This window comes from Panthera pardus, unplaced genomic scaffold (assembly GCF_024362965.1).
Source record: "Panthera pardus isolate Hobbes unplaced genomic scaffold, ASM2436296v1 HiC_scaffold_3, whole genome shotgun sequence".
NCBI classification, from domain to species: domain Eukaryota; kingdom Metazoa; phylum Chordata; class Mammalia; order Carnivora; family Felidae; genus Panthera; species Panthera pardus.
In genome coordinates this window covers 53768896-53795505 of record NW_026526876.1, presented here as the reverse complement: position 1 = coordinate 53795505, position 26610 = coordinate 53768896, and the positions used below count along the sequence as shown (strand labels likewise).

At 38.5% G+C, this 26610-nt stretch overlaps 2 protein-coding genes across 2 annotated transcripts in view; both read right to left on the bottom strand.

Annotated features, from left to right (window-relative positions):
• SPATA22 (spermatogenesis associated 22) overlaps positions 1-26610 on the bottom strand; it is a 59034-nt gene that overhangs the window by 3243 nt on the left and 29181 nt on the right. The window lies entirely within an intron of this gene.
• Positions 6730-9711, bottom strand: LOC109255110 (olfactory receptor-like protein DTMT). Its single transcript, XM_019429541.2, has one exon. It carries the CDS (start codon positions 9221-9223, stop codon positions 8279-8281), a length of 945 nt encoding a protein of 314 aa, XP_019285086.2. The 5' UTR covers positions 9224-9711; the 3' UTR covers positions 6730-8278.

Genomic DNA, 26610 nt, shown 5'->3' with positions numbered 1-26610 from the left:
TCTGGTCACCACAGCAAGCACAGCAGTGAAGTCCCCTAATCTGAGCCTCCCCACAATGCTTTCTCCTTCACCTTCATGGGGTCTGTGCCCCTTGTGAGTCCACCATTGAGGCTGAAGAAGATTGTAGCCAGGGAGCAGTTGGGACGTAAACAGATCAAAGGGCCACCAGAACCCTGAGCACTCAGCTGTTCTCCTGAGCTTCCCCTCCACAAGCTTTACTTGGAAGAAGGCGTGTACAAAACCAAGTGGCGGCTCTACCCCCACCTACCCGTCAGCAGCCTCATCCGTCTCGCTGGTCGCACCCAGCACTCCTACTCCAAAGGAAAACCCATTTGTTTGTCCGCCTACCTGGCTTACACACCCTCTCAGCCACCCACCTCAGTGGGTGTAGGGAAAGAAATGATGAGCCCAGACTGATCTGAGCCCGTGTTGCATACCCGTCTCAGCCTGGGGGCTGTTTAGAACCAGGGGTCTGCCCAAACTGCAGAATGACACAAAGGTCTGAGTTGCTTCAGATTAGAAGTCAATAGATGTTCTCTCATCATCTGCAGGCGCTAGACCCCAACACTGTAGTTCCTAACACTGGAACTACTAGAAAAATGGCTACCCCAACCCACGTGAAAAGCTTGTCTCTTTTCCCTTTTAAGACTTGATTGACTCAGGAGACATTAGTCAGGGAAGCAAGAGTTAGAAGAGAGTAAGAACGAAATGGACATTCTGGGGACAGCAGCTGACGTGGCTGAGGCTGGGAGGACCCCAGTGTGTGTTTACAGTATTTAAGTGGTTGGCCCTGGAGCCAGGCAGCATGGGGTCACCTTACTACCCCCATACCTGCTTTGTGACCTTGGCCAAGAAGCTTAATCTCCCTTAGTCTGAATTCCCTAATCAGCTTAATAGAAACACAGCAGTACCTAATTTATCATGCCAAGGTAAGTTGAGACGAAGTGTGGTATTAGTAAGACCACTGTCATCATCAAGTTCTGTGATGAGGATGCAGTGTTTTCCCAAGTACCCCTGCCCTCATCTCCCTTTCACCCATGAGCCCAGCATGTTGGTACAGGTAGAGAAAAGGTAAAGGAGCACTGTGGGATAGAAGAAGCTACTGGCCCAGAAGGGACAAATATTTGGAACCCAATAGTGAGGATTTCCTCTCAAGTTATGAGCTAAAGATATTAATATTAGGATAACTCTGTGGAGAGTGAGGAAAGCCAGCTTCATGGAGAGGCGTTCCCCAAATGGTCTCTTATACCCTGTTTACCTCAGTCCCAAGCAAGATATTTAGGAACCAACAGAAGTCAGACTCCATCATTACAGGCTAGTAACCTTGGCAAACTGCTGAACTTTTGCAACCTTACACTCCATCATCAGTGAATCTTACACACCTTACAGAACTGTGGGTTTGGAATGACTGGCACTTGCAAAGGATAAAGGACTCCACAAACATACGATTTATTTTTTCCCATTAACAACAGCTCTGGTGATTCCCAGTTACATTTGGAGACGGGAATCACTGTTGAGAGAGGAAAACAATGAAGCTGACGACTTCTAAATCATCCTGCAAGAACTGCACTACAGAATTATGGAATCTTAACATCTGTTGCACGGGATTTTAAAGTAACTACCTCTTCTGAACTCCCTCCCAGCTTACCCAGCTTCTCTGAGTGTGGCTCCAGAACCTGCTTCCTGTTTGTTACTTCTCCATCATACATGTTAGGCTGGAGTCTCTGCCATTGTCTCCTGACTCTCTTCTATAATGGCCTGACTCCTGGGATCCCCGGGTCCCAAAGAAACTTATTAGTATCAAACCCAGTGCTTGCCCCCACCCTTGCGTCTGCATTTTTCTAAACCCTGAGACAGAACTCTGGGTTCACTCTAAGTCTGATCTTCTCAGGAAAGTTTTCCCCAACCATTAAAGCCCACACTAATATCTCCCTTCTCTATCTTTTGCAGGATCTGGCCTTCTACAATAGTTATCAGAGTCAAATACTGTGGCATCTGGCCACCGCTATTAGATGTTGTCCAATGACCGCTTCCATTTATACCAACCTTCTCTTCTCAGGTGGGCTTTAAACTCCATGATAGCAAGCATTGTGTTGACCCACCCAGGAAATACTTAATCTATTACATCATTAATGCATTCCTTCTAAAAATATTTACTGGGTAACTACCATGTGCAACGCTCTGAGCCACGTATTTCTCTTTGCCTGCCCTCAAAGTGCTTATAGTCTAGCCGGCAGACATGCAACTAAACAAGCTCCAACCAAGCATTACAAATGTCCTCACAGGGGAAATAAAAGATGTGATAAGAGCGCATATCAAGGACACCTTTATCTGTTAGGTCAGAGGAGACATGTTTTATTTTGTTTTGTTTTGTATTTTAAGGAAATTCAAGCGAATCTGAGGAGTTTTCCAGAAAAAGAAAATAAAAGTATCTAGAGAGGAAATAGTATATGGAAAAACTCAGGTGAGAGAGCCTGGAGCTTTTTAAAAATAAAGGAAGTTCAGTGTGGCTGAGGTATAGTGCATGCTCTGGGAGGAGGGTAGAAGATGGGGGTCATTGGGAAGGAGGAAGGCGAGTGGTACAGTCTGGTGATTCCTCAAAAAAGTTAAGCGTACAATTGCCATATGATCCAGCAATTCCACCCCTTGTGTTTACCAAAAACAAACAAATAAACAGAAGTTATAAAAAAAAATACTTGTATATGAATGTTCATAGCAGCACTATTCACAATAGACCCAATGTGGAAACTGCCATCATCTGATGACTGGATAAAGAGAATGTGATATATCCATACAATGGAATAGTATTCACCAATAAAGTACTGATACATACACAATATGGATAAACCTTGAAAACATTATGCCAATTAAAAGAAGCCAATCGCAAAAGCCACATATTATATGATTCTATTTATATGAAATATCAAGACTAGGCAAATCTATAGAGACATAAATGGATTGGTGATTTCTAGGGAAAAATGGGTAGTGATTGTTAATGGGATTTGGGGGGGTGGGTGATGAAAACGTTCTAAAATTAATTATGATGATGGTTGCACAATTCTGTGAATACATAAAAAATAGTTAATTGTATATTTTAAATGGGTGAATGGTATAGTATGTGAATTGTATGTTAACAAATCTCTAATAAAAAACAAGTCTTTTTCATTGGGAAATTTGTATGTAGATTGTATTAAATATATGTATATTAATGTTAAATTTCTTAAGTGTGATAATGTAACTATGTATGAAAATGTTCTTGTTTCTAGGAGATCCTGAATGCGGAATATAGTGGCTATGTGCTTTGATGTCTGAAAATTATCTCAAATATATCAGCCATTTTATTTTTTAAGTTTTTATTTTAATTCCAGTTAGTTAACATACAGTGTGATAGTAGCTTCAGGTGCACAACATAGTGATTCAACACAGATCAGTCATTTTAAAAAGAAGAAGGAAGGAAAGGAAAAGGGAAGAGAGACAGGCCTAAAGGTGCGGTGACGAGAGAATTACAAAGCAGGGGGCTAAGACTCCCCAGGAACAGAAGCACCGGTCCCCTGGCTCAAGCATATTTTTGCAATTTGTCTGATAACAGTGAGCACATACAACATGGTATTTGGCATCTGGACAGGTCATGCACCTGCAGTGTATTCCATACTGGGTCAGGAGTATGTCTGGCACCAGACAAAACATTCTTATCCCTGGCTTGGTGCCCATATGATGTCCTCCTGGAGGGGATGAGCAGTCCCTGTGGCTTTCCACCTGGGAATGAAACTGCTTTCAGTTCCTTGCTGTTCTGTCCTTTTCCTTCAGGACATTCTTACGGTGCCCCCGGCTTCTTGTTTTCCAACAGAAAAGAAAAAGGAGAGGGAGAGGGGGGAGGGAGTGAGGAAGAGAGAGTTTGATATTGGATGTAAATATGAACAAATGAAATATGAACAAATTTGAGCAATGGATGGAGTATAAGAAAAACAAACTAATTTGAAATTAAGCCTGGAGCTTTTGTTTTGAATGTCACAGGTGTAATGACATAGGATTTCATCTTTAAAATCTCTATCCCTGCATCTTGTTATAAAAATAGAAATTTAAAAAAATAAAATAGAAATTCAGTCATTTATAAATTTATCAATTATGTTTATTCTTTTTATTATGAATCAGCAGTTATTTAGTAAAATTATAACACAACATGTGTTTTTACCATGCTTTAGGACACAAGATGAGGTTGAGACTTGGAACAAGTATATATGGTAGACTAACTATATATGTGTGTTTTTCAATGTTTATTCATTTATTTTTGAGAGAGAGAAAGCACACACAGCAGGAGAGGGGCAGAGAGAGAGAGGACGAAAGAGAATTCCAAGCAGTCTCCAGGCCATCAGCGCAGAGCCCAACCAAGGGCTCATGAACTGTGAGATCATGACCTGAGCTGAAACCAAGAGTCAGCCACTCAACCAACCAAGCCACCCAGGCTCCCCTGTATGTTTGTTTGTTTGCTTTTTAAAGAAAAATCAAGATCTGAAACAAACTTGACAAATATTTGAAAATGCATAATGTTGGCACAGAGTTGGTCACTGTATTATCCTTTATAATTTTCAATATAATTGAATATTTTCATACTCATACTGTTTGTTCTTTATGAATTTTCTGTTAATATTTTTTATTTATTAAGTTTTTCTTTTAATTCCAGTAGGTAGAGTTAACATACAGTGTCATATTAGTTTCAGGTATATAATATAATGATTCAACAATTTCATACATCACCCAGTGCACATCATGACAAGTACACTCCTTAATCCCCATCACCTATTACCCCCATCCCTCTGTTCACCATCAGTTTATTCTCTATAGTTAAGAGACTGAATAATATTCCATTGTGTTTATACACCACGTCTTCTTTAACCATTCATCTATCAATGGACACTTGGGTTGCCTCCATATCTTGGCTGTTGTAAATAATGCTGCTTTAAACAAAGGTACATGTGTATCCCTTTGAATTAGTGTTTTGTATTTTGGGGGGAAATACCAGTACTGCAATTACTGGATCATAGAATACTTCTATTTTTATCTTTTTGAGGAACACTGATTTTGTTTTCCAGAGTGGCTGTACCAGTTTGCATTCCCACTAACAGTGCACAAATGTGGGGGCACTGGGTGGCTCAGTTGGTTAAGTGTCCGACTTTCGGCTCAGGTCATGATCTCACAGTTTGTGGATTTGAGCCCCATGTCAGGCTCTGTGCTGACAGCTCAGAGCCTGGGGCCTGCTTCAGATTCTGTGTCTCCCTCTCTCTCTTCCCTCCCCAGGTCATGCTCTCTCTGTCAAAAATAAATAAACATTAAAAAATTTAAAAAAAAAAACACAAAACAGTGCACAAATGTGCCTCTTTCTCCACACCCTCACCAACTCTTGTTTCTTGTGTTTCTGATTTTAGCCATTCTTACAGGTGTGAGGTGATATCTCATTGTAGTTTCAATTTGCATTTCCCTCATGATGAGTGATGTTGAGCATCTTTGCATGTGTCTGTTAGCCACCTGTACGTCTTCTTTGGAGAAATGTCTGTTCACGTCTTCTGCCCATTTTTTAACTGGATTATTTGCATTTTTGTGTTTTGGGGATTTTTTGGATCATCTGTTTCTTGGGTGTTGAGTTGTATCAATTCTTTATATATTTTGGATACTAACCCTCTATCAGGTATGTCACTTGCAAATATCTTCCCCCATTTAGTTTTGTTGATTGTTTCCTTCGCTGTGCAGAAGCGTTTTATTTTAAAGTAGTCCCAATAGCTTATTTTTTATTTTATTATCCTAGCCTCAGGAGGCATACTGCAGAAAAACGTTGCTATGGCAGATGTCAGAGAAATTACTGCCCACGCTCTCTTCTAGGATTTTTATGGATTCAGGTCTCACATTTAGGTCTTTAATTGATGTTGAATTTATTTTTGGGCATGATGTATGAAAGTGGTCCAGTTTCATTCTTTTGCATGTTGCCATCCAGTTTTCCCAATACCATTTGTGGGAAAAGACTGTATGTATTTTTCCCACTGTATATTATTTCCTCTTTTATTGAAGATTAATTGACTATATAATTGTGGGTTTATTTATAGGTTTTCTGTTCTATTCCATTGACTTGACTATCTATTTTTGTGCTAATACTATACTGTTTTGATCACTACAGCTTTGTAATATAACTCGAAATCTAGAATTGTGATGCCTCCAGTTTTATTTTCCTTTTTCAAGATTGCTTTGGTTATTTGAGGTATTCGGTTTATTTTATTCTTATATTACTTGTAGGTGTTCTTTGTATATTCTGAATTTTAATATTGTGTCTGTTAGACATGTAACTGTCACGTCTCTTTCAAGTTTGTTTGTGTTATCTTTTCTCCTAGATAAGTTTCTTATTTTTATGTGGTCAAATATGTCAAACACACATCAATATAAACTTGTCAGTTTCCACTAAAATAATTCCTTTGAGAATTTGATTTAGATTGTATTGAATGTATATGAGGAGAACTGATATTGTTAAAATATTGACATTTCAAAACTCATCAAAATGCACAATTTTAAATGGATTGATTTTAGTATATAAAATTTACTCCTCAAAAGCTGTTTAAAATGAGGCATCCTGGGTCACTGTAAATGTCCACTTATTGTGGTATTCTTTTATATCTTTCAGTAAAGTTTTAAAGTTTTCTTCTTATGTTCTTGCACATAATTCCCATTGCTATTGAGAACAGGATCTATTTTTCATTGTCTTTTTTAATGAAATTTTTGTTACGGATGGAAGTGCATTAATTTAATCTTTTTCTTGCCACTATATATTTGTTGTATGATGGCAATGAGATTTCAGAATTTATCCAGTATAGCAACTAGTGTTACCTTAGCTAGCTACCTCATAAATATAATAAAATATTTCAAGAAATGAAATATTAAATGAAAATGTATAATGCAAGATTATATAAACTATAATCGACTTTTATGAACATATATACATATACATAGGTGGCTGTTAAGGTAACTGGGTAGAAGGTGACATCAGAAATCAAGATGTAGAATAAAGGACAAAGAGCAGACCTGAGGGAACATAAAGAGTTTAATAATGTGCATGTTGAGCTTGAAGTGTTCATAAACCCTCAAGTAGAGACATCCAATGGATAGATGAGAATAATGGTCTGGAACTCTTGAGAAGAGTCTTGGCTTCAGATAGAGATGTGGAAGTCACCAGAACATACCTGAGGATCAAAGTGGTGGGTTTGGATGCCATAACTTAAGGGGACAGCTGAGGATACATATGGACCAAGGTTGGAAAACTAGTCCATACCATAAATGAAGCTAAGAGAGGTTTGTTTTGTCTTGTTTTTAATGGCTGCTCCCCTTCTTTCTAAAGTGAAAGAATATGAGAAGAAATTATAGAATTACTTAGTCTAGGATCTTCCATAGATTCAACAGTTGACATACTGTGTGACTTGGCAAGTAATTGAATGCTATATTTTTCAGTCTGTGAAACAGTAATAATATCTACCCCAATCCTTGGAATTGTCATGAGGGTGATGGTAGTGTAAACATACAGATATAAAGTTCTTTTATAAGGTCCAAAATATCAAACAGAAAAGAGGTATCCTTAAACTCTGAATTTGTCTACTAGCTTCCAGCTTCTTTCGCCATTCCTGGGGAAATCAGTTTTAGGTCCCCTGGGTATTAGTTATTCCCAGGTAAAGACAAAATACACTCCTGTAGCAAAGGGCTAGAAAACTCCATTTCAGGTCAGGCCAGGTCAGAAAACAGAGTAGACATGAAAATAAGTAAGAGGGGGAAAAGGTTGAGAGATAAAGTGATGTGAATCTTGTGCAGAGAGAGGTAAGTAGGAGATGTTTAGAGGGAAGCTGGGAGGTGGATATGGTGGAGCTTATTTAGTCTTGACCTAAGAATATAGAGAATTATTTTTAAATTATACCATAATCAAAGCAGAGTTCAGGCTTAAAAAAAACATAGTCTCCTATGATAAATTAGTTAAAGACTATAAGGCATGAAGATCATTTAAAACAGGAGTTTTTAAAGTACACTTTTTCAGGATCACTGAGGAAACACAAAGAGAAGGCTTAGCCAGCAGGTCACCAAGACCTCTCTTCCCTCCTTCAACTATACACCTCCACTTCATCTCTTTTACATATTGAATTTAGTATGTGATTTTAGCAGAAAGTTTCCATGGTAAGGGAAAAAAATCTGGGATAATATTCCAATATTATTATATCTACTAGATAGAAATATGTAAAAATACCAAATGTTACCATCATACAGAGAAGGGAATTTTCTTTCCACAAAAGACTCTTCCCAGGGCTCCCTTCATGTCTCTGTTCCTCAGGCTGTAGATGAAGGGATTCAGCATAGGGGTGACCACAGTGTACATCACGGCCATCACAGTCTCCTTAACAGCAGAATTATTAGCTGAAGGGCACAAGTAGAGGCCGATAACTGTCCCATAGAAAAGAGACAGCACAGAGAGGTGGGAGCCACAGGTGGAGAAGGCCTTGCGGATGCCCCTGGCAGAAGGGACCCTGAGGATGGAGGACACAATCCGTGCATAAGACATGACAATGAGTAGGAATGGGATGATGAGAATGAGCCCTCCCATGATAAATATCACCAACTCATTGACTCGAGTGTCAGAGCAGGCCAGCTTCAGCAGAGCAGACATGTCACAGAAAAAGTGGGGGATTATGTTGTCGGCACAGAAGGACAACTTGGCCATGAGCAGGGTGTGCAACATGGCATGGGCAGCAGTCAGCACCCAGGACAGCACCACCAAGGAGAGACAGAGCTTGGGGCTCATGATGGTGGTGTAGTGCAGGGGGAAACAGATGGCCATATAGCGGTCATAGGCCATGGCCACCAGGAGGAAGCTCTCCAGGTCTCCAAAAAATAGGAAGAAGTACATCTGGGTCAGGCAGCCGGCATAGGGGATGGACGGGACCTGGCTCTGCATGTTCTGCAGCAGATTGGGCATTGTGACAGAGGAGAAGCAGAGGTCAGAGAAGGACAAATTGCTGAGAAACAAATACATGGGCGTGTGGAGGCGGGAGTCCAGGCGAATGAGGACGATGATGAGCAGGTTCCCCAGGATGGTGGTAACATACATGAGCAGGAACAGGGCATAGAACTGGTCTCGCAGCTCTGACTTGATGGGCAGGCCCAGGAGGAGGAATTCTAAGACAACAGTTTGATTCTTTCCTGTCATGCTCTGTCTTCAGCATTTTAGGAAGAAATTATAGTGTCCATTAAAACCTGAATTTAAAAATGAACATATTTCTATGATACATGGCCTGCTGGGTGCTCTGCAAAGATACTTTACATCACTCTCATCACAATAATTACCATTCCTATACTCCAAATCTCTACAGTCAGAATGTCTATGATTGGAAATGACTTTTCTTCACTTCTCTTTAACATGTAACAATATCTCAACTTTTATAAAACAATCTTATCCATTACCTTCTGAGACACATATATTCATTTTCCTCATATCTACCTGACCAGGCATCCTCCGTAACTCTGATTTCTGTTTTGTCAATCTCTTCATGTTGATGTTCCAGGGCTTTCTCCTAAACACTATTCTCTTACAGTGCTACATATACCACCAAGAAAAACTCATCTACTCTAATGGATTTGATAACCATTTAATCCTCAGGTGTAGGTGACTTTGTAACCTAGTTACTTAATGATTATCTTCCCTGAGACTTATCACATGCATTTAAAGCTCAGCAGATCCCAAAAGAAACATGATGTTACCCTGGCCATCTCCCAGTCCCAATTCCCTCCCCCTGTAGGTCCCCATAGCTCACCAAAAAGGAATCCAGGTATACCAGTCGTACACCTGAGTTCTCTTTCATTCCCTCCTTTCTCTCATTATCAGTATCCAATCTGTCAACACATCCTTAAGATGCTGCCATGTAAATCTCTTTCTCATTCATCCACTCCTTATCTCCACCATCACTACCCTGGCTGGGCTAACATCATGTCTGCAATATTGGAACAGCCTCTTCACTCATCTCCCTGCATCCATGCTTGAATAATCTCCTTTAATATCCTTTGTTTGCACTGTGGCATTATAAGATGAAAATCTGATCATCATTCTCCCTAAAGTCTTCATAGATTCTCATTGCTCTTAAGATAAAGGCAAAATTCCTTTCAAAGGCACGAAAGGTGCTTCATGACCTGACCCTGGCCTACTTCCACCAGCTTCACCTGGCCCCGCTGTGGCACTCACACTCACCTCTCCAAAAATGCTGCACTTGAAAGTCACAATTTCTTGCCTCCAGACTTTTGCACTTGCTGTCCCCCCTGCCTAGCATCTTCCTCCCCCTGCTCCCTCTTCACCTGGTTTTCCCTACTTATCCTTCAGACATATTACATGTCACTTACTCAGCTATACCTCTCCTGTGCCCTCCAGACCAAGTGAGAACCTGCTGCTATGTTTCCACAGCATCCTGTGCTTGTCCCCAAAGCACTAAATGCCCAGGGGATTGTGTATAGCTGTCCTCCCCAGTGGACTGTAAACTTCATGCAGGAAAGGTCATGTCTGCCTTCATGACTTCATGACCACCTTCAGTGGTATTGCCATAAAAAAAATCTCATGTATAGACAGGTTTAGTAATTTGTGGAGGAAAGGAAAAAATAAAGGTAATTTCTACCCTTGAGACCTCATTCCAGTGCTTCTCCAGACACCCACACCTCAGAGAGTCCCTCAAAGCTAAGAAAGCTCAGTAGGAGCATTAAGGAATATTAAAAGTTCCCTCCCTAAAGAAGCATAACTGAGTCCAATGGCTAGAATTTTCACCCTGCTGATGCTGTTTGAGCCACATTAAAATTTTTTATACGTGGACATATGTGCTGGTGTTGCAGCAGATAATGACATCAAGTGAAGTTTCATACACCTCATTTATCAGAATTTTTCTCCTCTGGAAAATGAGCGGGCACCATCCCTGGTGCGAACGTCTCATTAGGAAGCACAGACCAGAGAGCTAGCAGACACTGCCACGGATCAGGCGTAGGAGCTTCAGCTGCTCCATTAATGATGCCTCTCATCTTGTTCACATGGCCAATCAATGGTTCTCAGTCTGGGAGGCCTAAGAGGCAGTGCTTCTAAAAATCTACATATGAACTGCCTAGGGGTCCTGTGAAATGCTAATTTTGATGTTGTAGATTTGCAGTGGTGCCTAAAATTCTACATTTTTTTAGGCACTAAATTTTATATTTTCTGATGCCAAGTCTGCTGGTCTGTGGACCACTTTAAGTAGTAAGGACGCACATTTTTAAAATACTGATTACTGTACCAGTAAATGTAATCAGATTCGTGAGGGGAGAGGGCTATCCAAAGTATTTTAAAGCTCCTAATGTAATTCAAATATATATTCCAGCGTTAAGAACCTGTGTATTAAATGCTTGCCTCAGGGGCGCCTGGGTGGCTCAGTCAGTTAAGTGTCCGACTTCGGCTCAGGTCATGATCTCGCGGTTCGTGAGTTCAAGCCCCACGTCAGGCTCTGTGCTGATGGCTCAGAGCCTGGAGTCTGCTTCCGATTCTGTGTCTCCCTCTCTCTCTGACCCTCCCCCGTTCATGCTGTGTCTCTCTCTGTCTCAAAAATAAATAAACGTTAAAAAAAAAATAAATGCTTGCCTCAGAGATCCATTAAAATGATACAATCTTGTGAGATGCATTATGTAGTAATATTTACGAATGCTATAATTAATAAAAAGACTCAATGTAACTGTGAACATCAATCAAAATAGTTCTAGAATGTGGGGAAGTCTTGGGAGCCAGGGAGGTAAAGAAAAGGAGGGTTATCATATCCGAAGCACCATCCTACAGAACATCATACAACCTGGGAAAGCAAGACCCTCAGGTTGAAAGGACCCTAAAAGACCAGCTCATTCACCCTCTGCCCAACTTACTTAGTGTGTCTGAGCACTCCAGGAGACTAACCTAAGGTCCTGTTTACCTTTATTTACAAAGATATGTAAAGTGACAGCCTCTGTAGTTGTCACTTGTGTCTGCAACATCCCTTCTCACATCTCCCGTTCTACACATCCCTGGGACTAAGGGGCTCTGGATCCCAAAGGAGTCTAGATCCTAAAGGAACTCATTAAAGACACAGAAATTACCCAGGACTCCTTAAGATAAATGCTCTCAGAGTCTTGGAGTGGTGATTGACTACATCACTGACCACACCTGACTAAAGGTGGCAATGGAGAGCAGCTCATATATGGATGAGTAGTCACTGCCTGTTTAGGGAATGGGCAGTAGTCCTGTGGGGCTGGAGCCTACAATTTGGGAGGTGAAGAAGGATGGTTGGAGAAGCCATGGAAATTAAGGGATCAGACTGAATAGCCTGAAACATCTTACAATGTAAGAGGCTTTATCCTATGGCCAAGAAGATGTCATCAGTGGTCTTTGAACAAAGTGCCATGAAAGACAAGTATTTTTGAAAGATTCCCAGGGTGGCATACTCTCTCACTACAACCTAGTTCCTCATAAACATTCTCAAGGGGAGAGTTAAACCTGCAGCTAACAAAAATTAGATCTCTATGACGCAACCATATGCAGGTACATAGAAAGTACTGGAATAAGAGAAAATCTAAACTCTCCCAGATTATGTTCAATTCTTCCTCATGCAGAGATAGAAAAAGAAACTCAGATCTGAATCCCACTGAGGTACTTCTACTTCATTACCTCTCTTGGAAAATCTCCATAGAACTCTGTCACCACCATCATCTCTACCACTCTTCCTATGTGTCAGATTACCTCTTATTTTCCAGTTCTTCCTTGTACTGTGATTGATCACAAGGCCATAGGTGACATTTATAAATCCTTCTTTCACTAACACATTCTATGTTCTCATTCGCCATTATCTCTGTCTGGATGGGAGTTTTTTCCATAGCAGTATCATGCAAACCTTCATTCCTAGGAAATCTGTACCCTCATTGGTCTTGCCTTTATTAGGTTGTTATAGTTTCCATTAAGATTTATTATTAGACAAAATCTTAAGTGGCACCCAAAGAATTCCCCAGAATTTCAGACATGATCCTAGCTGCACCTTTTGTGTACAGCAACCCAGATTCTCCTTAGTAATCAACATCACCACCTCAGGCAGAATGGCAACTCTTCTCTTTGTGCATCAGTTCACATAAGAACAGCAAAATGTCCAGATGGTGGGCTCAATTTCTAATTCAGTGAAACCATCGTTATGGAAAGCCACCCCCTGATAGAATCACTCCTCTCTTCAGAACTATATAAGACACTGCTTGTGCACCATTTTCAATTCTTCAGTTTCATTTTTTATTTTAGCCACAGCTTCAGTAACTGCACTGACTTCAATGAGCTTTATCAGAAGCTACCTGACAGCACGTTACCTCAATTCTGCTGCACATGCTCCTTGTTTTCTGCCCTGGGACTTCTCTTACCTCACGAAACAGGATGCTATGGGGGAACTTTCTCAGTACTCATATTTGTATGAGTGCATGATCCATTTTGAGTGAATTGTTGTAGAGATTGTGAGGTATGCATTGAGGTTCATTTTTATTTTTTGCATATGGAAATCTGATTTTTCCAGCACCGCTCATTGAAAAGATAATTTTCCATAAATTATCTTTGCATCTTTGTCAATAATCAGTGGACAACACTTGAGTGGATCTATTTCTGGACTCTATGTACTATCCTATACTGTTACACTCATCAATAGTTCTATATTTTCTCCAATACCATAGTTTCCTGATTATTTTAATTAACAGTAAGTCTGGAAACCAGGCAACATGAGTCCTTTTAGTTTGTTTACTTTTCCAAAATCAGTTTTAATTTTTAGTTTCTTTGCCTTTACATATGAATATTATAATCATATTGTTAATTTGTATCAAAAAACTGGGAATTTTGATTGGAATTGTGTTCAATTTCTAAATCAGTTTTGGAAGAGTTGACATCTTAACAATATTGAGTTTTCTATCCATGACCATTTTACATCTACCCATTTTTTTATTTGACTTCTTTAGTCAGTGTTTGGTAGTTTTCAAGATATAGTTCATTCATATATTGTGTAAGATTTATACCTAAGTATTACATGTTTTGCTGTTAGTGTAAATAGTACTTTAAAGAGTTTTTCTTCCACTTTACACATGTTTATTTCTAGGTGATATAAATATAATTTTAATATATTAATATTATAGTTATACACAGAAATGAAACTTAATATACTGACCTTGTATCCTATGTTATTACTAAACTCACTAATTCTAGAACGATTTTTTATGTTCTTTGGGACTTTCTAAATAGACAATCATGTTGTTTATGAACAGAGATGGTTTAATTTCTTACTTTCCACTCTATATACTTTTTATTTGTTTTCCTTGCCCTTTCTCACTGCTTAGAACTTCAAATACAATACTGAATAACAAGGGTGAGAGCAAACATTTTTACTTTGTCCCTGAACTTAGGGAGAAAGTATTCAATCTCTCACCATCAACTATGATATTAGCTATAGTTTTTTAGAAGTTGCTCTTCCATTAGGTGGAAGAAGTTTCCTCTATTTCCAGTTTGCTGAGAGTTTTAATCACAAACTGGTTACATTAATGTTGAATTTTTTGTCAAAGGCTTTTTCTGCATTTGTTCAGATGATTCTTTTTCCCAGGTAAATCTCCCTTTTTAATAACAAAGGGTCACTTGGTAACAACTGTACAATACACTTACCCACAGAATTATACTTTGGGACACAGCCTTAATTAAATGGTTTCTTTGAGGTTTAACACCATGCTGATTTTAAAATCATATGGCTTTTCCCATTTGCTTTATTGATTGATCATTTAGATTGATTGGTTTTTGAATGTTGAATGAACAGCTTTTCATTCCCATGATAAACCCCATTTGATAGTGATATATAACCCTTTTCATGTATGGTTAGATTCTGTTTGCATTAATGAGGATTTTAGTGTGTATGTTCGTGAGGAATATTGGTCTATAGTTTCCTTATAATTTCTTTATCTGGTCTTGATATCAAGGCTTCATAAAATGACTTGAGAAGTATTTCCTCCTCTTCTAAATATGGGGAGAATTGCATAGAAAGTATCCTTTTTCCTTCATATAATTGATCAGTAAAGCCATCTGAAGTTTTCTTTGTCAGAAGGCTTTTACCTACAAACTCTATTTCTTTAATAGAAACAATGATTCAGGTTATCTATTCTTTGTGAGTAGGCTTTGGAAATTGTGTTTTTCAACAAATTTGCCCATTTTATCTGAGCTGTAGCATTTATGGGCATAAGATTATTCATAGTATTCCATTATTATTCTTTGAATGACTATAGGGCTTTGTAGTGACATCTTATATATCTTTCCTAATATTTATGCTTTGTGCCTTTTCTTTTTTCTCCTCTTAATCATTCTGACTAAAAGTGTATTTAGTTTAGCTAGTTTTTCAAAGAACCAACTTTTGTTTTCAATTTTTCTGTCTCATTTTTCTGTTTGCAATTCATTGATTTCTGTTCTTTTTGTTATTTCTTTTCTTGTGCTTGCTCTAATTTCCTCTTTTCCTCCTTACATCTTTAGGTTGGAAGCTCAGATCATTTATTTGAGAACTTCATTCATTTGTAATATAAGCATTCAGTGCCATAGATTTTCCTTTAAGCACTGAGTTAGCTGTATCCTACTAATTTTGATATGCATCTTTCACTTTATTTTAATTCAAAATATTTTCTAATTTCCCTTGTGGTTTCCTACTCTACCTATAGGTTGTTTAGAAATGTGTTGCTTACTTTCCAAGTATTTGGATATGCCTATTCATACCAAATACAAAAATCATTTCCAGGTATATTGTAGATGCAAATATGAAAGATTTTCAAAATAGAATGGAACAGGGGCACTTGGGTGGCTCAGTTGGTTGAGTGTCCAACTTCAGCTCAGGTCATGATCTCCCCATGAGATCTTGCTGCTGTCAGCCTGTCAGCGCGCAGCCCGCTTCAGATCCTCTGCACACCCCACCCGCCCTCCCCACTTGCACTCTCCCAAAAATAAATAAATATTTTAAAAATAGAATAGAACATAAAATCTTCTAGAAGACAGTATAGAGTATCTTTAGTGTCTTGGATTTAAAATAATTTTGTTTGTAAAGAATTAAAATTATAAAGAGGATTGATTAAAAGCTCTACATTTAACAATTTTAAAAAATTCTGTCATCAAAAGACACCATTAAGACATCAAAAGATACCATTAAGGATAAAATTCAAGTCACAAATTGCAAGATATTTGTGGAGTGGTGTCATCAAGATAGCAACATAAATCATTCCCAACTTCAGTTCTCTCACCAGAAGACCAAACTTTCCATTGACAAGACACCATGTGAAAATATCAGGACATGAAGTTGAGGCTAAAGTACCACAGAGACCAAGAAGGACTGCATTAGAAGAAGAGGAATAGATGAATTCACTATTATAGTTGGAGACTTCAAAATCCATCCCTCGGAAATGTACAGATCCAACAGGTAGAAAATCAGTAGAAATACAGTTGAACTCAACACCACCACCTATCGACTGGATATAATGGACATCTACTGACTACTTCATTCAACAATAGCACAATACATATTCTTCTCAAGCTCATCAGGCATTCTGCCCACAAAACAGACCTTAACAAATTTAAAAGAATAGACATCATACAACGTCTGCTGTCAGACCACAATGGAATTAAACTAGACATCAATAACAAAGATAGCTGGAAAAAAATCCCAAAATAGTGACTAAGCAACACTTGTAAATAAAATATAGGTCAGAGAATAAATCTCAAATTTATTTTTAAAATAGTTTAAAAATTAAAACACAACTTATCAAAAGCAGTGCTGAATGGGAACTTTACCACATTGAAAGCATGTGAGAATCATAAAATGGAAATCAACTTACATCCACATTTGTTACAACAGACTTCTCAGACTCTAGCCTCAGCATAGACAAGAAAACAATTCATGCAATGCCACATCTTGTCTTAAACTGAGCATGTCACCACTCCTCACCTCTCTTGTGTTTTGTCAGGTTTTCCCAACTCTAACCTTCCTTATACAAAGAACCTACTGTCTACTCTCATTAAAATGTACTTAAGGCTCACTTATCCTATATATGCACAAACTTTTTATATCCTATTAGAAGGTGTGCAAAGGGGAAAGAGAACACTGGGATAGCAAAAGATTGACACCATGTCTTAAAGGAATCAGCCAGACTTAAATAAAATTGAGTTAAGCCTAGGTGTGATTTAGATTCTAAAGGTAGCATGTTAGAGAAACTTCACATATTCAAACTTACCTTGAAAATTCCCTTTCAACTTTTAATACCCCACTTACATCAGTAGACAGGTCATTATCCAAACAGAAAACCAAAAAGGAAACAATGGCTTTGAATGACACACTGAACCAGATGGATTTAACAGATTTATGCCATCCTAAAACAGCAGAATATACATTCTTTTCAAGTGCCCACAGAACATTCTCCAGAATAGATCATATATTAGCCCAGAAAGTAAGTCTCAACAAATTAAAAGACTGAAGTCATACCATGCATCTTTTCTGACCACAGTGTTATGAACTAGAAATCAGCCACAAGAAAAAATCTAGAAAGACCACAAATACATGAAGGTTACAACAACATGCTACTAAACATGAATGGGTCAACCAAGATCTCAAAGAAGAAATCAAAAAGACATGGAAATAAATGACATGAAAACACAATCATCCAAAACCTTTGGGTTGCAGCAAAAGAGGTTCTAAGAGGGAAGTTTGTAGCAATACAGGCTTACCTCAAGAAGCAAGAAAAATCTCAAATAAACAACTCAACCTTATACCTAAAGGAGTTAGAAAAAGAAGAATAAACATGAGAAGGAAGAAAATAATAAAGATTAGAGCAGAAATAGCTGATATAGTAACTAAAAAAACAATAGAACAGATCAGTGAAATCAGGAGCTGGTTCTTTGAAAAGAATTGATAAACAAAATTGATAAACCTCTAGCCAGACTCATAAAAAAAAAAAAAAAGAGAGAAGACTCAAATCCACAACTATAAGGCTAATAAATCTTTAGAAATCATGAAAGAACATCCAACGGGAAAAAGACAGTCTCTTCCAAAATGGTGCTGGGAAAACTGGACAGCAACATGAAAAGGATGAAACTGGACCACTTTCTTAAACCACACACAAAAATAAATTCAAAATGGATGAAAGACCTAAATGTGAGACAGGAAACCATTAAAATCCTAGAGGAGAACACAGGCATTAACCTCTGACATAGGCCATAGCAACTTTTTTTAAATGTTTAATTATTTTTGAGAGAGAAAGAGAGGCAAAGAGAGAGGGACAGATCCAAAGAGGGCTCTGTGCTAACAGTAGAGAGTCCAACGTGGGGTTCAAACTCACGAAATGCAAGATCATGACCTGAGCCAAAGTCGGACACTGAACCAACTGAGCCATCCATGCACTCCTGGCCATAGCAACTTCTTACTAGATATGTCTCCTGAGGCAAGGGAAACAAAGTCACAAATAAACTATTGGGACTACATCAAAATAAAAAGCTTCTGCACAGTGAAGGAAAAAAACCAACAAAACTAAAAGGCAACCTACTGAATGGGAGAAGATATTTGCAAATGACATATCTGATAAAGGGTTCATATTCAAAACATATAAAGAACTGATACAACTCAACACTCAAAAACCAAATAATCCAATTTAAAAATAGGCAGAACACATGAATAGACATTTCTCAAAAAAAAGACATACACAGGGCTAACAGACACATTAAAAGATGCTCAACATCAATCATCATCAGGGAAACACAAATCAAAACTACAATAAGATATCACTCACACCTGTCAAAATGGCTAAAATCAACAATGCAAGAAACAACAGGTATTAGTGAGGATGTGGAGAAAAGGGAACCCTGTTGCATTGTTGGTGGGAATGCAAACTGTGCAGCCACTCTGGAAAGCAGTAGGGAGGTTCCTCAAAGTTAAAAATAGAACTTCCTATGATCTAGCAATTGCAGTAGTAGGTATTTACCCAAAGAATAAAAAAATACTAATTCGGGGCTCCTGGGTGGCTCAGTCGGTTGGGCAGCCGACTTTGGCTCAGGTCATGATCTCGCAGTCCATGAGTTCGAGCCCCGCATCGGGCTCTGTGCCGACAGCTCGGAGCCTGGAGCCTGTTTCAGATTCTGTGTCTCCCTCTCTCTGACCCTCCCCCGTTCATGCTCTGTCTCTCTCTGTCTCAAAAATAAATAAACATTAAAAAAAATTTTTAAAAAAATACTAATTCAAAGGGATACATGCACCCAATGTTTATAGCAGCATTATCTACTATAGGCAATTATGGAAATAGGCCAAATGTTCACGGACTGATGAATGGATAAGGAAGATGTGGTATATATAACCAATAGAATATTATTCAGCTATAAAAAAGAATGAAATTTTGCCATTTGTAACAATATAAATGGAGCTACGGAGTATTATGCTAAGAGAAATAAGCCAATTAGAAAAAGACAAATACCATATGATTTCACTCATATGTGGGATTTAAGAAACAAAACAAACAAGTGGGCGCGTGGGTGGCTCAGTTGGTTAAGCAACTGACTTTGGCTCAGGTCATGATCTCACAGTGGGTGGGTTTGAGGCCCGCATCAGGCTTCATACTATTAGTGTGGACCCTGTTTGGCTCTCTTCTTCTCCCTCTTTCCTCTCTCTGCCCCTCCTCTGCTCACACTTTCTCTCTCTCTCAAAAATAAGTAAATAACCTTTAAAAAAATGAAACAAAGCAAACAACCATAGAGGAAAAAAAGAGAGAGAGGAAAACGAAGAAGCAGGCTCTTAACTGTAGAGAACAAACTGATGGTTACCAGAGGGGGGATGGGTTAAATAGGTGATGGCGATTAAGGAGGGCACTTGTTGTGATGAGCACAGGGTGTTGTATGGAAGTGTTGAATTACTAAATTGTACACCAGAAACGATATTACACTGCATGTTAACTAAATGGAATTTAAATAAAAACTTAAAAAAAGAAAATAAAAGAAAAGCTGGAGGAAAAAACAAAATAACCAAATTTAAAAATGGGCAAAGGAGACATATAAATGGCCCATAGGCATATGAAAAAAAAATGCTCAACATGACTAATCATCAGGGAAGTACAAATCAAAACCACAATGAAGTAACACTTCACATCTGTTAGGATGGCCATTATCAACAAACAAACAAACAAACAAACCAGAAAATAGAAAGTATTTGTATGGAAATGGAGAAATTGTAGCCTTTGTGCACTGTTGGTAGAAATATAAAATAGTGGAGCCACTATGGAAAACAGTGTGGAATTTCCTCAAAAATTATAAATATAATTCTCAAATGATCCAACAATCCCACTTCTAGGTATTTATTCAAAAGAAATGAAAACAGGATCCTGAAAAGATATGTGTGCTCCCGTATTCATTGCAGCATTATTCAGATTAGCCAAGAGACAGAAACACCCTAAACATTTATCAGTGGATGAATGGATAAAGAAACTGCAGTATATACATAAAACAATATTATTCAGCCTTAAAACAGAAAGAAATCTGTCATATGCTACAAAACATAAATTTGGAGGACATATTATGCTAATGTCAGTTACAGAGACATTACAGTTAGAGAGAGATAATTACTGCATGATTCCACTTACATGAGGTTTCTAAAGTAGTCAAACCCATAGAAGCACAAAGTGGAATACTGGTTGCTCAGGGCTGGGGAAGAGGGAAATGAAGAGTTGCTGTTCAGTGGGTATAGAGTTTCAATCATGCAAGATGCAAAAGTCCTAGAGATCTGCCCTACTACAAAGTGCATAGAGTTAATAGTGCTCTACTGTGCAATTACAAATTCACTAATAAGGTAGATCTCATATTATGTGGGGTTTTTTGCCAAAATAAAAAAAAAAAGAAAGAAAGAAAGAAAAAGAGAAGAAAGAAAAAAAGCTGGCTGGCTCCTGGAGCTAAGATGGCAGAGGAGTAGGGAAACCCTAAGCTTGTTTCATCCCTTAACACAGCTAGTTTTATCGAATCATTCTGAACACCAAAAAAAATCAGGGGTCTGAGAGAATGAAAGCTGCAAGACTAGAACAGAAAAGCAACCACCTTTTGGAAGGGAGAAAGTGCGAAGAGTTTACAGGAGGAGATATTGCTCTGGGTACAGCAGTAGGAGGGAGCTGGCTCACAGAAGCTACTGCAAAGTAATATAAGCAGGGGAGCACAAAATCTGAACTTTTAGCAGTCTGCTACCAGTGAGGGAAGTGCCTGGCTTAAAGGCGCTCAAGTGGTACAGCAGGAGAGAATCCCGGGAGTGACAGCATGGTCTGACGATCCCTTGGGTCACAAGGAAGATGGGTTGTGCAAATGGGCTGTGCAATTTCCAGGCATAAGAGAGGGGACTCCCTCAGGTTGAGGGCAGTACGCAGGGGTGCTGGCTTTCTGTTCTGACATAAAGTCCGAACAGCTGCACTGTCATGCCACTGCTTTTTTTGCACAGACCAGCAAAAGTCAAAAGCATGGTAAGACCCTCCCCTAGAGGAAGAGCATGGGTCTGTGCTGCAGGAATCCTTAAATTTGGAGTTTTGAAGCTCAGTCACGAACCTGAGATTAAAAAGTTGGACACAGGCAGGGGGAACGCAGGGTTCTGATGGAAATGACGTGTGATTAATTGCTCCTCTGTGAAGTTTTCCTGAAGAGGAAGGGGTGCAAACTTTCAGCTCCAGGGCTATAGAACTGGGACGCAGATATCAAAATACAAGGAGCACTGAGAAAACTCCCATTAAATTCAACAAAAGCCAACTATCACCAAGGCATATCATAGTCAAATTCACAAAATACACAGGAAAAAAAAATCATGAAAGCAGCAAGGGTAAAAAAAGTACTCAAACTACAAGTGAAGACAGATCTGTAAAGATCTGCCCACAGAAACTTGCCAGGCCAGAAAGGAATGGCAGGATATATTCAACGTGCTGAATGGGAAAAATATGTAGCCACCAATTCTTTATCCAGCATGCCTGTCATTCAGAATAGAAGGAGAGATAAAGAGTTTCCCAGACAGACAAAAAATAAGGATGTTGTGACCACTAAACCAGCCCTGCAAGAAATTTTAAGGGGAAACTCTTTGAGTGGAGAAAAAAAAAGACAAAAAAAGACCAAATGCAACAAAGACTAAAAAGGAACAGAAAACATCACCAGAAACACCAGCTCTACAGGCAACACAATGACAGTAAATTCATATCTTTCAATAACCACTCTGAATGTAAATGGACTAAATGTTCCAATCAAAATACACAGGGTATCAAAATGGATTAAAAAAAAAAGAGCCAACTATGCTGCCTACAAGAGACTCATTTTAGACCTAGAGACACCAGTAGATTGAAAGCGAGGGGATGGAGAACCATCTGTCATGCTAATAGATGTCAAATGAGAGCTGGAGTAGCCATACTTACATCAGACAAACTATATTTTAAAGCAAAGACTGTAACAAGAGATGAAGAAGGGCATTATATCATAATTGAGGGGTCAATCCATCAAGAAGATCTAACAATTAAATATATTTATGCCCCAGCTTGGAAGCACCCAAATATATAAATCAATTATTCATAAACATAAATAAACTCACTGATAATAATACCATAATAGTAGGGGACTTTAATATCCCACTTCCAACAATGGACAGATTGTCAAAGCAGAAAATCAACAAGGAAACAATGGCTTTGAATGACACACTGGACTGGAAGGACTTAACATATATTCAGAACATTTCATCCGAAAGCAGTAGAATACACATTCTTCTCAAGTGCACATGAAACATTCTCCAGAATAGATCACATACTGTTCACAAATCAGCCCTCAACAAGTACAAAAAGTTGAGATCATACAGTGCATATTTTTGGATCATGCTGTGAAACTTGAAGTCAACCACAAGAAACAATGAAAGCCCTCCAATACATGGGGGTTAAGGAATATCATACTAAAGAATAATGGGTGAACCAGGAAATTAAAGAAGAATTTTTTTTTAAATACACGGAGGCCAGGGGCACCTGGGTGACTCAGTCAGTTAGGCGTCCGACTTCAGCTCAGGTCATGATCTCACAGTTCGTGAGTTCAAGCCCCGCATCGGGCTCTGTGCTGACAGCTCAGAGCCTGGAGCTTGCTTCGGATTCTGTGCCTCCCTCTCTCTCTCTGCCCCTCCCCCACTCACGCTCTGTCTCCCTCCATCTCTCAAAAAATGAATAAACGTTAAAAAAAAATTTTAAATACATGGAGGCCAATGACAATGAAAACATGAGAGTCCAAACCCTTTGGGATGCAACAGTCCTATGAGGAAAGTATATTACAATTCAGGCCTATCTCAAGAAGCAAGAAATGTCCCAAATACACAGCCTAACTTTACACCAAAAGGAGCTTGAAAAGGAACAGCAAACAAAACCTAAACCCAGTAGAAGAAGGGAAATCATAAACATTGGAGCAGAAATAAACAATATACACACAGACAAACAAAAAACAGTGGAACAGATCAACAAAACTAAGAGCTGGTTCTTTGAAAGAATAAGCAAAATTGATAAACACCTAGCCACAGATATCAAAAAGAAATGAGAAAGGACCCAAATAGATAAAACCATGAATGAAAAAGGAGAGATCACAACCAGCACCACAGAAATAAAACAATTATAAGAGAATACTATGAAAAATTATATGCCAACAAATTGGAAATCTGGAAGAAATGGAAACATTCCTAGAAACTCACAAACTACCAAAACTGAAAGAGGAAGAAATAGAAAAATTCAAAGATCCATATCCAGAAAAGAAATTGAATCAGTAATAAAAAAATCTCCCGCCAAACAAGAATCCTGGGCCAGATGGTTTCTCAAGGGAATTCTACTAGACATTTCATGAAGAGATACTACCTATTCTCAAACTCTTCCAAAAAACAGAGATGGAAGGAAGATTTCCCAACGCATTCTATGAAGCCAGCATTACCTTAATTCTAAAGCCAGACAAAGACCCCATTAAAAATGAGAATTACAGGCTAATATCACTGATGAACATGGATGCAAAAATCCTCAACAAAATACCAGCAAATATAATTTAACAGGACATCAAAAAAATTGTTCACCATGAAGCTCAGAGCCTGGAGCCTGCTTCAGATTCTGTGTCTCCCTCTCTCTCTGTGGCTCCCCTGATTGCTCTCTCTCTCTCTCAAAAATAAATAAACATTAAAAAAATTAAAAATTAAAAAAGAATTGTTCACCATGATCAAATAAGATTTGTTCCTGTGCTGCAAGTATGATTCAATATTTGCAAATTAATCAATATGATACACCACATTAATAAAAGAAGGATAAGAACCATATGATCTTGTCAAAGATACGGAAAAAGAATTTGACAAAATATAGCATTCCTTCTTGATAAAAACCCTCAAGAAAGAAGGGACAGATGCAACATACCTCAACATCAAAAAGGCCATATACAAAAGAACCACAGCTAATATCATTCCTCAACGGAGGAAAACTGAGAGCATTTCCCCTACCATCAGGAACAAGACAAGGCTGTCCACTCTCACCATTACTATTTAACATAGTACTAAAAGTCTTAGCCTCAGCAATCAGACAACAAAAAGAAATAAATTGCAGACAAATCAGCAAGGAAGAAGTCAAACATTCACTGTTTGCAAATAACATGATACTCTATGTAGAAAACCCAAAAGACTCCACCAAAAAATTGCTAGAACTTGTACATGAATTCAGCAAAGTCGCAGGATATAAAATTAGCATGCAGAAATCTGTTGCATTTCTATACACCAGTAACAAAGCAGCAGGAAAAGAAATCAAGGAATCAATCCCATTTGCAATCGCACCAAAACCAATACGATATCTAGGAATAAAACTAACTAAAGAAGAAAAGACCTGTAGTCTGAAAACTAGAGAACACTTAGGAAAGAAATTGAAGAGGACACAAAGAAATGAAAAAGCATTCAATTCTCATGGGTTGGAAGAACAAACATTGTTAAAATGTCTATACTACCCAAAGCAATCTACACATTTAATGCAATACCTATCAAATACAATCAGTATTTTTCACAGATCTAGAACAAACAATCTTAAAATCTGTATGGAAGCACAAAAGATCTTGTTAGTCAAAGTAAAATCCTGAAAAAGAAAAACAAAACTGGAGGCATCACGATTTCAAGTTTCAAGCTATACTACACCTGTAGTCATCAAGACAGTCTGGTGCTGGCACAAAAAGAGACACACAGATCAATGGAGCAGAGTAGAAAATCCAGAAACAGACCCACAACTACATGCCAACTAATCTTCCACAAAGCAGGAAAGAATATACAATGGGAAAAGGTCCCTTCAGCAAATGGTGTTGGGAAAACTGGCGACATGCAGAAGAATGAAACTGGATTACTTTCTTACACATTACACAAAAATTCATTCAAAATGGATGAAAGACCTAAATGTGAGACAGAAAACCATTAAAAGTCCTGGAAGGGAACACAAGCAGAACATCTTTGACCTGGGCCAGAGCAACATCTTACAAGATACCGCCAAAGGCAAGGGAAATAAAAGCAAACATGAACTAATCGGACTTCATCAAGATAAAAAGCTTCTGCACAGCAAAGGAAACAATCAACAAAACTAAAAGGCAGCCTGTGGAATAGGAGACAATATTTGCAAACAACATATCTGATAAAGGATTAGTATCCAAAATCTATAAAGAACTTATCAAACTCAACACCCTCCAAAAAAAGTGTCTAAAGAAGACATCCAGATGGCTAACAGATGCATGAAAAGATGCTCAACAAAACTCATCATCAGGGAAATACAAATCAAAACCATGATGAGATACCACCTCGCACATGTCAGAATGGCTAAAATTAGTTAACACAAAAAACAACAGGTTTTGGTGAGGATGTGGAGAAAAAGGAGCACTTGTGCACTTTTGGTGGGAATGCAAACTGGTGCAGCCACTCTGGAAAGCAGTAGGGAGGTCTTCAAAAAACCAAAAATAGAATTACTCTACAATCCAGCAACTGCACTACTAGATATTTACCCAAAGAACACAAAAGTGCTGATTTGAAGCAACACATGCATCCTGATGTTTATAGCAGTATTATCAACAATAGCCAAACTATAGGGAGAGCCCAAATGTTCAACAACTGATGAATGGATAAAGAAGATGTGGTGTAGATATACAATGGAATATTACTCAGACACCAAAAAGAATGAAATCTTGCCATTTGCGATGACATGGATGGAGTTTGAATGTATTATGCTAAGTGAAATAAGTCAATCAGGGAAAGACAAATACCATACGATTTCATTCATACATGGAATTTAAGAAACAAAACAGGCTGATGTATGGGAAGCAGTGGGGCCAGGGGTGGGGGGGGGGGTGGGGAGAAGAGAGGAAACAAACCACAAGAGACTCTTGATGACACAGAACAAACTGAGGGTTGATGAAGGGAGGTGCGTGGGAGGTGGGCTAGATGGGTGATGGGTATGAAGGAGGGCACTTGTTGTGATGAGCACTGAGTGTTGTGTGTAAGTGATGAATCACTGAAT

Excerpts from the sequence above, each read along its gene's own strand:
- LOC109255110 (XM_019429541.2), bottom strand. The coding sequence starts at position 9,223 with ATGACAGGAAAGAATCAAACTGTTGTCTTAGAATTCCTCCTCCTGGGC.